Source organism: Oncorhynchus tshawytscha, linkage group LG03 (genome assembly GCF_018296145.1).
Source record: "Oncorhynchus tshawytscha isolate Ot180627B linkage group LG03, Otsh_v2.0, whole genome shotgun sequence".
Classification (NCBI taxonomy): domain Eukaryota; kingdom Metazoa; phylum Chordata; class Actinopteri; order Salmoniformes; family Salmonidae; genus Oncorhynchus; species Oncorhynchus tshawytscha.
The window spans coordinates 47452238-47466111 of record NC_056431.1 but is presented as its reverse complement, the minus strand read 5'-3'; the positions used below and the strand labels follow the sequence as shown (position 1 = coordinate 47466111).

The following is a 13874-nucleotide window of genomic DNA, read 5'->3' as shown; positions in this document are numbered from 1 at the left end:
AGGTCCTCATTAAGGGCGACTTCACGGCCACTTGGCACTGACATTTGCTAATAGCGATGATAAAAGGAGACTGTGTGTGTGTGTGTGTGTGTGTGTGTGCGCGTGCTTGTGTGTGTCAGGGGTAGTAGCGATGATAAAAGGAGTGTGTGTGTATCAGGGGCGTAAAACAACTGGCTGCCAAGATACAAACTCACTTTCATGCTTGACATTTTATCTAAAAAGAAAACAAGTGACTTGTTTTCTGTGCGCTTTTCATGGTCGTCACAAGGCTTTTGAGATGTTATACTACATCTCCATTTGTAGGTATTTTAGCATCTTGGATCCTATGCAGGTGTGAAGTGTGTTCAATGCCCAGGCAGAAAGTATGACTGCTGCCTTGGACTGCTCTGTAGACATGCTGCCATGTAAAGCTTAAGCAGTGTTTGGTCAAGCAGGTCTCATGAGCTGCTTGACCAAACTGGCCTCATCAGCAAATGCACCAGTTTCACTACTCTAAACCGCGTGTTCCAGGAAGTGGAACAGCCTCGCAACATGCAACAACACTGCCAAATGTGGTGCTTGTCTGGTCAACAGAGAGAGGAACTATACTGTTGATGTGAAGCAATACACAGTATGTGTGCGTGTGTGTTTATGTGTGTGTGTGTGTATGTGTATGTGTATGTGTGTGTGTGTGTGTGTGTGTGTGTGTGTGTGTGTGTGTGTGTGTGTGTGTGTGTGTGCATGCATGGCCCTATGTGTGTGTGACAGTGTGTTTGAGCGTCTGTGTGTGTGTGTGTGTGTGTGTGTGTATGTGTGTGTATGTGTGTGTATGTGTGTGTATGTGTGTGTGTGTGTATGTGTGTGTGTGTGTGTGTGTGTGTATGCACCAATACCCGTGTGTGATGATGAAGTTGAAGCCATCAGTGGTAATTAAAGGCCTGGTCCCTCGTTAGGATCAGGGAGTGGCCAATCTAGAATATTCATGAGACAGGCTGCATGTATTATCTTTGTCATGATTCATCCTGGGATAATTGCAAATTCTGTCATACAAGTAATCTGCTACCACCCCCACCTCAAATCCCTTACACTGGCGGCATCCCAAATGGCACCCTGTTGTCTATATAGTGCACTCCTTTGACCAGAGCACTATGGGCCCTGGTCAAAAGTAGTGCACTACATAGGGAAAAGGGTGCCATTTGAGATACACACACTGTCTTCACACTGCCTCTTATTGTCCTCCTTCCCTTTATTACTAAACAGATTATTCCTTTTATGGCACTGTGTAAGAGTGATTTTTGTTTTTTGTCTGCGTGTCAGAAAGGTCTCAAGTAGCTGAGTAATTTTACGTCTCAAACAGCCTTTTGAAGACCTAGAACAGAAATGGTAATAATGTTGCTTCGAGAACTAAAAGTGTGATGTAAAACTCCCCCTCTCCATCCCACCACTCCTCCTCTTCCATCTTTTGTTCCACTCCCACCCTACTGAAAGGTGAAAAGTACTAAAAGAAAAACCTAATATTTTTCTCTAGGGTCCATAAGCAGAACTCATGCTCAAATCCTTCCATATATACCCTTGACGTCCTGCCAAAGAGCTCTTCTCTAACCCACTAAATGGTGCTGAATGAAAATCTGCTCACCTGAGGGAGATGTCTATCAGCCAAGGTTCACAAATAAGATCATCTACAAACAAGATCAGGTTTCACATTTTTTTAGGCCCGGCTGACGATTATGATTCTACAGGGGCAGGTAAAGAGAGACCACTTGGAGCCAACCAGGCCAGAGTGCCAGGGAGACAAAGAGGTGGGAAATGGGTTGAGGTGGGAAACCGTCCACTAAGTCTGTTGCAGCCATTCTGAGGGTAACATTCAGTTTTGTATTTGTAATATTACGTTTTGGAATGAGAAGGAGGGTAGTTTCATCGGAGGGATTTGAAATGGGAATCTTTGCTTCCTTTTGTAAAAAGGAGTGAAACAAGGACTGAGTCTAGTTCCACCTGGGAAGATGCATAATTCAGCCATTTTGGAAGTAGGCCTCCTTCCATCCCTCCAGAGAGGTGGGCTGCCTGTAAAGCCTGAAACTGCCTCATCATTGCCAAAAGTGTACATGTGCATACATTATTCAGTTCAACTTGATTTAAGTCAGTCTTCTCTTAGGCAACCTAGATTTCAGTGTTGTGAGGTTACTGTAGTTCTTTCCAACCTCCCTTTCCAGTAGTTGATGATTAATTGAACGGTTAACACAGATAGATGGATTTTGATGTACTTCAAATGTATGTGGAGCATGTTCAGAAGTTCAAAAGGGACTTTTTTTACCTTCTCTGTGGTGTGCTCAATTCCTTATGTACATATTACTTGTTCTATCTCTTGTTTTCACCCACACACCCACACTGGAGTTCCTAGAACAGCTGTAACATCTCTTGTGCGCTTAAAAAATAGCTGAAGGCCTGACTAATTGTGTTTCGCAACAAATAGACAAAGAGAGAAAAGAGCATTTCACACCTTTGACCTTCCCCTTGGCTCCTTTACACTGACACTCACACACACTCACACACTCACACACTGACACACACTCACACACACACACACACACACACACACACACACACACACACACACACACACAAACACAAACACAAACACACACGAGTCTGTTTGGTATCTATCTCAGAGAGTCTTATCAGGGAGACACAGCAGTGTTTTATGTAATCAGCAACTCACCGTTGTAGAAATGTTACCGGCCTCTTGAGGTGAGAGGGCTGGTTTTTGTAACTGTCACACAGCCTATGAATACAGAACTGATATGAGCTTTCAAACACATGGCTTTATTGAATATGGTTTGGTTTTTAGGTCGTTACAATGACATTCATAACATAATTGGCATCATAACACATTAAGAACACATTACACAGTAACAGAGAATATTGCTGTAATATCTAACAACTTATTCTAGACAATGGCTCTCCAACCCTGTTCCTGAGAGCTACCCTCCTGTAGGTTTTCGCTCCAACCCCAGTTATAACTAACCTGGTCCAGCTTATCAACCAGCTAATTATTAGAATCAGGTGTGCTAGATGAGGTTGGAATGAAAACCTACAGGACAGTAGCTCTCCAGGAACAGGGTTGGAAAGCCCTGTTCTAGACTCTGAATACAGTTGTTTTGTTGTAGTTTTTTGTACTCTTCAATGTATTATGTATTATGAGAGGGCCTTGTGTATGTTGGTGGTTGGGGTGGTAAGGAGAAAATGGGCGAGGGGCACTACAGTTAACGCTCCCTCTTGAACAGCCAGCCCAGCTCAAGGTGCCAAAACCTGATTAAGTTCCCCTGAGAAGTGTTTCATGCTACATGGCACTTACCCAGTGACACGTTCAAGGAGGAACTAACTTTTTCACTGTCACACCTTGCACACAGGCAGCAGGGCTGATAAGAACACACACACACACACACACACACACACACACACACACACACACACACACACACACAAAAACAGGACAGGGTGAAACTAGGCGGAACAAGAAAGAGAGCACAACAGAAAAGGACAAAAGTGCGGGGCAAAATACACTTTTCTTTCTCTCTCTTCTAAGCTATGATGTTTTCACACACCTATTCCTGCGAGGGGCTAATTTGTTGCCTGCCAGACTGTAATAGCAGAGGACCACCAGCGCCGGCCAGTTTCTCTAAACCCTGGTGAGGTATACTGTTACTCAAAGGGGCTCTCCTCAGAAATAAGGAGCCACCTACAAGATAAAGCACGCCCATGGTCTTGCTTTTAATAGGGAGCTCTGAGACATTTTTCTTGGCATGTTTGAAGTGGAGAGCAGCACCCCCAACCCCCCACACACACTCCACCCTCCCCCAGAAGGACTGTTCACAGGCTGTTGAATTTTTAAGAAAACATAACTCATTGGCTGCGGTCAGCGTCTGGTCTGGACTGCTCCATCGTCCTGCCGTTTCAGCCCCGTCGGGATGAATTACAGAGCGACTCTTCTTTTTGTTTTCAAAATGGTGGACCGCATCGGGGAAAGACTGGGTATGGCAGCCATAATAATAGATCAGCCTGCCAACAGGTTGGTTGGCGATGGAAACCAATGGCATCGCTACTGCTCTGCTCTCCTCTGCTCTTTCCTGAAGCCTGCTCCTGCCTCTACAGAGATTTTCTCCATTCTTAGATTCTCCGTCTGCATAGTTGAGAAATGATCAGGTTAAGTGTGCCAAGACATCTCCACAAGGTTAGGTTTCTAGCAGAGTCCGTCATCTTTGACTTTCATAAGAAATGTCGTCGACAAACGATAAACGTACCGAGCAACTTTGTTAATGCTGTAATTTATTCCGGAGTGTTCTGTGATCCCTAGTGCTCACCAAACTACTTTTTGCAATGGGGGTTCCTATCACATTAGAACAGATTGAGGCCAGAGTTAATGCATGTCTTTCCGGTCCTGAAAACCACACTCCCCTCCTCCAGTCTGTATCCATGCTCATGATGATGCCTGAGAGAGCAGCAATGGGGTCGGCGGAATTGATACGACTTCCGCCTGGGATGGTCATTTGATCTGCGGCTCGCTCCCTGGAGGAACGCCCAAGTGGAAAAAGCAAGTCTTCATGGTCTCTCAGAGGAAGTGGCAGGAACAATGGTGTTTCAAATATTTACTGGAGCTCAGCTCATAATCGTCCATCCTGAAGCACTGTTTCTGGCTTGTGCAGGCAGTGTGTGTGTTCACGGTACAAGGGGATTCCATAGCTTAGCAGCGTGCGAGCCAGAGCCATGTTTAAGTGGCTAAAGCTGCTTCCTAATTATCCACTTGCTCCATTTATCACCTTTCCAGGTATCCTAAGAACTCACACAGTCTGACTAAAAGACAAACTAATGTCCTAAATTGTAGTGTCTCTTTTACAACAGATATCCTGGCCAGGTTGACTGATAGATAGCATGACAGTGTGGGGCCTGGTGGATGTAGCCTCTCAGAGAGTTCATAGGTCACAAGCATTTGGGGGTAACTAAAGGGGGGGGCAGGGGGTTAGGGGACAGAAGGGAAGCCTGCTCCCTTGTTTGGTACCTGGTGGGGATGCTATTCAGGTGACAGGGATCCTGGCATGGTATATGTGTGGGTGGCTGGGAGAGCAGATGTGGTTTACAATCTCATTAACATGTGAAAGAGGTGCTGAAATGCAGGGGCCTAAACGGTGCTGGGATTGAGTTGCTGTTGCTCATCAGTGGGCAGTTGCTATCAGTGGGACCTCCAATAACAACTAACACACACACACACACACACACACACACACACACACACACACACAAACTGACCCCATTGAAAGCCTCCCGCCTACACTGCCAGCTGGTGACTGGCAGGGTATTACTGCAGTCACCACAGACCAGACCACAGATGCCCCTCATGCCCACTGCTACATCTCTCTCTCTCTCTGTCTCTCCCTCTCTCATCACTCCCTCTCTCTCTCTCTCTCTCTCTCTCTCTCTCTCTCTCCCTCTCTCTCTCCCTCTCTCTCCCTCTCTCATCACTCTCTTATATTACAGAGACAGAAAACAGCTACAAACGGACTCGGGTGCAATACTTAATTGCAATTTAGGTTTTGCTTAGCTTTTCATAAAAGAGAAGAGGGCTTACAGTAATCTGTACCAGCAGTACCGTATGTTATTGTAGCGTCCTAATTAATCTTACAGGAAGTGTAAGGCAATATCAGATGGAAGCAGCACCGTGGATAGATTTATTAATGCTCCTAATCAGCTTCAGCTAAATTAATTTCACACTGATTGCATGTATTCATCCAAATTTGCATACATTTAGCCCAGGTGATTTATTTTTCGCTTGTCTCATCCATACTCATGCATGCACGTACACACACATGCATGCACACACGCACACACACACACACACACACACACACACACACACACACACACACACACACACACACACACACACACACACACACACACACACACACACACACACACACACACACACACACTGTGAGTGTGATCAACAAAGCTCCCCAAAGCAGTTCTTGTAATTGATGATGGCAGGGAAAAACTGCAGGCTGAACAGAGGCCCAGCAGTAGAGAGGACAGTTGCTCAGTTAAAAGAGCCTTGGTTAATCCATGGAGCGACAGGATACTGAGGCAGGTGGTGGAGGGCTGGAAGGGCTGGAAGGGCTGGAACAGGCAGCAGAAGGAACCTGGCACAGACCGTCACCACAACCTGCAACACATAGTTAGACACGCATTGTTGCTGTCACCAGCTTCCTGTGTGTGTGTGTGTGTGTGTGTGTGTGTGTGTGTGTGTGTGTGTGTGTGTGTGTGTGTGTGTGTGTGTGTGTGTGTGTGTGTGTGTGTGTGTGTGTGTGTGTGTGTGTGTGTGTGTGTGTGTGTGTGTGTGTGTGTGTAAAGGTAGAAGTTGGGACAGTGTGTGAGGGAACAATTAGGCTTTATAAGGGGAATAAAAAGGATACAGTCTAACGAAAGAACATGAGAGAGAAGCCATCTCTGCTCGCTGTCATTTCCAGGGTTTGTGGAAAAATATTGCTTTTAGGATTTAACCCCAGCGCCAACATACCAAATAGGTTATGCTAAATTAAACAGCTCCTCAATATTTACGAGACTCTATGAGATTTATACTTTGCACAAACAAGACTAGCTAAATTCATAGCTGAGTGGAGCTATGATTATTAAGTGTGTTATTTTGTCTTGACTTGCTACCCTGACAGCAGGGCACTCATATTAGGCAGAAATACCACTCCTCCTTCCTCCTGCCTGAATATTTGATGAGCAACCTGTCTTCCTGATTGTGGAACGTGGTTTAAAACCCTCCTAATGTCCTAATGGCCCCTTCTGTGGCCATCTGCACCACACAGTCTACAAAGGTGAAAATCACAATTGGCCTCGGTACAAGTAGCAAGGCAAAATCTAGATAGAAAGAGTCCAGGTTCACTTTAATATACGGATGTACTCAAATCGAGGATCATTTATCCTATTGGGTTTGATTTTCCGCTGAAATCAATGCAAAATATGGAGCACCTCGTCGTCGTACAAAAAATTGAATTAGTGTAAAATCGATGGCTAACCTGCAGCCAAGAGCAAAATCCATTTAGTTAAGTGAATTCAGGTCAACATCACAGAGAAAATGAAAAGCCTAAATTGATCTGCAGTTATTTTGGCAGTTTATTATATCACAGAACATAGCCACATTGAGAGGAATGGCTCAAAAAGCCAATGGAATAAAGAGTATGAACAGTGTGGCTGTCTTTATATGGCAGAAGGGCACTAGTTTCAGTTCAGGTTCGTAACTCGTAGCGTTGTTAGTTTTGTGAACAGCCTCTGTGGCGTGTGTGTGTTGTTTTGTAAAAATGCTAACCGCTAGTGATGGACAAGCCAGAATCACACAGGAGGTGGCTAGCTGCCGAGCATCTGCTCCTAGATTTGCATATTAATTGACCCGTATTAACTCCAAAAAGAAAAATAAGCTAGCAAGTTTATGACTCTACAGAATTATCAATCTCTCTCACCCCCCTTTTTCCTCGAGGGCCTCTTCTTTCACCTGTTCTAAGGTTCTTTAGCATAAGGGTTGAGCATCAGGTTAGTCGGTTCTTTGCATTTCACTTGTAATCCTTGCAGTGTGAGGACATCACACTTCTGTCTATTTTGGCCTTTGTTTCTGAAGGCTTTGGCTTGTCTTCAGCCACCATGTGAGGGAACCATTTTGAGGGTTTTTCTATCTTTAACTTCCTCCGGTCTTGTGTGTCGGCTATCCAAAGTGATCCTAGTTGGCTATTTTGTTTGTACACCATGTATGTGTAAAAGTGTGTGTGTAAGTGTGTGGGGCCGGTGGGGGTCTTGAACATTTGTCGAGAGGAGTAACATGTGCGCAGGCAGGGCACAGATGGCTCCGTAACGGGAGGGAGGGAGAGAGGGTGGAAAGGAGGGAGGGAGAGAGGGTGGAAAGGAGGGGGTGGGGGTGGGAGGGGGGCCGTCTGGGCGCTTGAGTAAAACTCTGAGATCTTTCTCTTGCACCCTCTCTCTTTTTTTCTCTCTCCTTTTTTCCAGCCTGTTGCTCAGGACCCCGTAGATAAATGGGAGTTTAATTCAATTAGAGGCAGGCTACTGGAACCACCCCTTCTCTCCTGGCTGGCACTCCCCAGACGTGCATGAATACACACACACATGCACACACGCACAGGCACATATACACACATACAAACATTCAGTTATATAGGCCCACACAACAACACAAATATTGACACACACTCTTTGGTTGATTTGTTTCATGTCCCTCAGAGTATTTGTACTATTATGGCAAATAATTCATGCTGTGGGCTATTTCTTTCTAAAACTTTTTGCATTAGTACACCTTTATTCCCCACCTCCCTGTGTGAATCCCCCTACCTGTCTGTGTACGCATATCATTAGATGGATGTTGGACCACTTCCAGTCTGTAGCCGCTAGGCAGCGACCTCATTTCCACAGCATTCATGCAGTGCTTCCTTACCTACTCACTCACCTCCCCCTCCCCCTCCAGTTGTTCGCTCAGGTGATCTGCACCACTCACAGGCAGCGAGAGAGAGAGCAAAGAGAGAGAGGTAGAACAGAGAGAGAGGTTTTTCTCTGGTAGCTTCCATCTCATCTCTCATTACCCAGGCAGTCGTAGCGGCGGACAAGAGAGACAGGACGCAGCAGAGGATCACCTGGAGCAAGCAGTAGACCTGAAACCTGTGTTGTTTTTTATTATCATATCAAACACCATGGTGTGTGTGTTTGAATATGGAACTGGCTTTTTCATTGAGCCGCACAGAGAAAGAAAGAGAGAGAGAGAGAAAGAGACTGTGTGGGTGTGGATACTAGCCCCTCATGGCATACGTGCAGGCAATGGCTCTGTCTGATTAATCTGTTCCACTGTGGGGCGGTTTAAAATGGACGACGTGGAAGGAAGCCTCCCTCATGCGAGGAGAGGGCAGGTGTGGTCTCTGCAGAGCCTGGGGATGCACTGTGGGATAGGCGATGATGTGGAGTGGGTTCCGTTGTTTTACAGAATCCATATGATATGTGGCAGGTATGGTATGCACCTGTTAGTTGCAGTTACACACCTCAATGGGCACGCTCATTCTAAGGCAGTTAGATCTTTTTTTGTTTGTTGCTGTTGTAGCTAATGGTTGCGTTACTGGAATGTCTGTTTCATAGGATTTAGTGGATTTGTTCTATATTCAAATGATGATGGGGTTAACTGTAATATATCATGTAGACTGAGTATTATTCTGTCATAATTTGATATGAACGGTGCTCTGCACTGCAAGAAAGCTCCACCTCCTAACCCCAACTATTGATTTTCTTGAATATAAAGTAGATACAGTGGAAGGGGTTGGGCATCGGATGGCGATAATCCACCAACAAACCAACCATTCTACATCATCCTCAGAGAGACTCAGAAGGGATTTTCAGTAAGGAAGTGTACTCCTACCCTGCACCACCTGCACCATTGTAGACAAATACTGTGATCAATATAGCCTACCTTTTTAAAGCCACCTGCCTGGAACTTGTGGCTAGAGTTGGAGGCATTAAGTCCTTCACTGAAACAGCTGGAGGCATTAGTGACATTAAAAAGGTCATTCTTCTTACTGAGAATCTGCTAGGAGTAAATATACCAGAGGAGATGACCAACCCAGCTAGGGAGGGTCAAGATTAATGTCTTTGTGGAACGACCTTAGTTGAGCAGTGAGAGAGAGCAGCAGAGTGAGAGAGGGGAGAGAGAGAGAGAGAGAGAGAGAGCGGGAGAGGGAGAGAGCGTTCAGAGGAGAATAGCAAGCGTTGTCGCTGCTTTGTCTCGGGCTCCTTGAATGAGCACAAAGGATCGATCGGTGGAGAGGTGACGGGCCGAGACAATGGATCTCCATGAGATCAGCAGGTCGGAACGGCGGCGCTTCCACACACAATAGAGGTGCGGCAAGACAGAGCGAAGGGTGGCGCTCCATCAAAGATGTCACTGGAGACAAAGCGCACTCACTCTCCGGGTTCTGAGTTGTTATATCTCGCTTTATCCTGACTAAACCTACTGAAAAACAGTTTGCTAACTGCTATCTAGATTAATGACAGATTGTACATACAGGTGGTGTGTCTGAAGTCATTTCCAACCAGAACTATTGATTTGGAGACACAGAGCAACTAAGATCCCAGCCTGTAGCTTTAGTCCAGCCCTCTGTGACATCTGCCACACTACTAGACCCATGTGACCTGGGAGGCAAACAGTCTCATGAATTGCTTTTGTTTGGGAGGTCACTGGCTTTTCTCCGTCTGCCTACTGCAACACAGATACAAAACAGCCACACACTGGCCAAGTATCTGAGCAACATAAGTAAAGTAACAAACAAACAGTTGTCTTCGTGTTTTTCCACCAAAACATTTATCTTTGTCAGTTGGTGAGTGATTCTATAACTGTGAGACATGTATCTTTCTCTCTCTTTTTCCTGGAAGAAATTATTTGAATAATATAATTTCCTAAAGTAAATGTGCCTACATATTTTCTATGGCATAATAACATACGCAAGTCTTGATAGAGAAAACACACTTTCTATAAACTGGACATGATGCTAGCTGGTCTTTTCATTGGTCTGTTCCAAACTGCTCTTAGTTCAGAGTTAAAAAGGGTCAGATATTTCATTCAGCGAAAAGGCAAAACCACTATTGTTGCTGGTCTAGCGAGACTAAAGAGGGGAGGGTGTGTGAGAGCGAGCCCAAGGTTAAGACGTTGAATGAAATCATATTATATCCAACATATACCTAGACCACACAACGTGTTTTCACGTCTCACTTTTCAGCCTTTTCTTTCTCTCTGTCTCTCACTCTCTCTCTCTTTCTTTCTTTCTTTCTTTTTTTTTGATCAGAGAGGGCATTACCCTGTCTGAACTCCCCCTAAATCCTTGTGGTCACACCTTTTATTAAAGAGGGTTTTGTCCCACGCCCTCCACCCCCCTCTGCTGCTCTTGGTATTCAGCCCAGGTCAGCAGATTTCAGCCCACCCCACCGTGGCTCCCCTTTTTAATTTGCACCTGTTGCGCAGTTGTCCGGGAGGCAAGTGCCCAACCATACAGTCAGACAAAGATCATATTATGAACAGATATGCAAAGCCTAATCTCGATGTACCCAAAGGGGAAGAGTGAAAAAAGAGACGAGTGAGGGAATGGTATGCCGTTAGGATGTAAAGGTTTATGGGTTTGAAAAACTGTTGAGGGGAACCAAATAATATCCCCAAACAAGCAATTGACTTCAAAACGCGTCGTTTTTAGCCACGTCCCTCTCGCTTTCTGGAGTTGGCAGCGGCCTCCAGAGATAACGCGCATGAGAGCTTGGGGAAATATTGCTTTATTAGGCATACACAGAACTCAAAATGAACCTGAAAATTGTGTTCTATTTTCCACCCCCGAGGGCCCCCTTTCCTGCGCCTAGTTCCCATGATGTCATGGCTTTTACATTTTTTTTGTGTTATTCCCCCCCCCTCCCTTTTTCTCTTTTGGGTCTATGCCTGCCTTTCTCATGCACCTTTTTCAGAGTATTTTTCTTCAACACCGAAGTGGACATATTTATAGGTTGGCGTGAAGGCCCTTGGGTTCAGCCTGAATCAAATCAACCACATTTTATCAAAGTTCAGGGATGTAATATTTACAAGCTGTCCATTTCCACTTGGTCCCTAGAGTGTCTGGGATGTATAAAAAGCTCCCCAAACTATTCAACGCAGGAATGTGACTTTCAGCTTTTGCCTCCACTACTTTAGTCTTTACCTCTAGAGCCAAGTTAGTTGGATGTTGTTTTAGAAACCTAACAGCGTCTCTTTGTTTGTGTTTTGCAGTGCTGAACTATGAGAATGTGGTGGAGACGGGCTCCGAGACAGACGAGGATGACAGGACTCTAGTCTCAGAGGAGAATGGTCTAACCAATGGGGAGGAGGGTAGCAGCCCCATTGGGGCCGGCGTGCCCAACCTGGAGGCATCACCCAGGGTGGGCCACGCCCTGCTGTCCTACAGGGCTGGAGCAGAGGAGGGGTCAGAGGGCAGGGATGGGCGGCAGAGCCACAACCACGCCTGGCGCCTGGCAGACAACCCGCACGGACACCTCAACGGGACTGGTGAGTGATCTGCTCAAGATACATGTAGAACGTAAATCAGTGAGTAGGCAACACACCTCACTGTTGTAAATCAATTACACAGCACAACAACATCAGCACAACACCTCCAGAACGACAGACACTAAAATAATATAACTGATGTTATTCAATTACACATCTTATAATAATACAGTACCTATTCACCTTTTTTCAGTTTCTGCTAAAATAGCTTGAGCCTGGGAAGTGGCTCTGTTCGATATTCTGTCTATTTTCCTATTTTTCGGGGCCCTGTGAGGTTGACAGGAGATTGTAGAGTATGACATGGTGCTCTACTCTAGTGGGACGTGTTGCTGCTGAAGCACAGTCAGCACTTTAGCTGCTTCACAGGCTCACGTCGGCAAAACCACCTCCCTCCCTCCCTCCCTGAGGTGTGTCCAACTCACCCTCCCTCTCACACATACTCTGCTGTGTGACTGTTCACACCCTGTAGCACGTCTGTCCTCTCAATGTTCTCACTGACCCTCTTTTCTCTCCTTCTCTCTTTCTCTTGGGTCTGTAAAAGCATGTCATCTGTCTCCTCATTTTCACATACTTTCATAGGAATAAAGTCAACCCCTGAAAAGGTCAATGTACTCAAGGTCTCGGCAGAGCAGAATATGTCACAATACTTCAGTTGAACATATGAAGCGCCACCTTTCATTCTCGTTGACCCATAATTTTAACCCTGTTTATATTTAGGAAAACAACCTGATATAAAATTCTTTATAATTAGACTCAGTTTAGTGGGCCGTGACCAACTCAGCCTCCAACTCCCCCATATTTCTATATTGTACAGGCAGAGCTATCAACAATGAGCAAGTAGCGCATGCGAAACCTGTCAAACCCCCCTTCTCTCTTCTTCCCCCCCTCTCTCTTTATATTTCTCCATCCACTCCTCCCCCTCCAACTCATCTGCATCAGTGACAGGACAACCGGTGTCGCCAGGACCTCAAAGACAAATACTTTTAATTAGGAGCCAAACGGGATCGTTAAGAGGGAGCCAGGCTTTAGCAGGACTCATTAACAGGCCTAAATTAAATTTGGAGCTTTATGATGGCAATTTACATGCATAATAGGCCCACCATTCTAGTGCCACCTGACAGATACAGAGTGCAGAGTGAACTCATGTAAGACGCCCAGTTTTAAAAAACGGACTGGCGTCGGCTATCCGTCTCTGGTAATGACTTGGTGGCGCGCTGCCCCGCTGAACTGGGAAATAGAAAGTACTAGGAAGAAGTTTTTGATTTTGAACGCGGTCCAAAACGAAATGTAAATGAAAAGAGCCTTGATGCGCGAGCATAGATGTTATCATTATCATGGCCATCATGAGAAAGCTGTAAAAGAAATCAATGCCAGATTAGCACATCTGCTACAGTCTGTTATAGCTAATGCTAAACTGGTGGATGATTTTCATTGAGCTGGTATTTTACATTTATAGGTAAACTGACGAAAGATAGACAACTCACATATTTTTCATATCAATTTGACTCAGGCAACAGATGTAAAGGACTCGGGTGTCACTTCACGGTACTGAAAAGAAGAAGCAGTCTTGAACTGTGGAGGTTTGAGTCACATCGAGAATGCGCAGGGTCAAAACAGAATTACCACAAACAGAACTGAAATGCTAATTTACTTTAACCGCCATCTTGCCTCTGCCTCTCTAGGAAAAAAAGACTACTGAAAACACAATGAGCCTCCATTTTATATTTGAGATTTCATATTCAGTGCAAGTGTACTGTAAGTGTAGTGAAGGAGG

The 13874-nt window shown here is 45.3% G+C and overlaps 1 protein-coding gene across 2 annotated transcripts in view; it reads left to right on the top strand.

Moving 5' to 3' along the window:
* Window positions 1-13874, top strand: part of zeb2a (zinc finger E-box binding homeobox 2a) — a 47660-nt gene that overhangs the window by 21974 nt on the left and 11812 nt on the right. For both annotated transcript variants that reach the window (XM_024406154.2, XM_024406149.2), the window contains exon 3: window positions 11825-12100. In XM_024406154.2, coding sequence (XP_024261922.1) covers window positions 11825-12100 — 276 coding nt within the window. The remainder of the gene's footprint in view (window positions 1-11824; window positions 12101-13874) is intronic.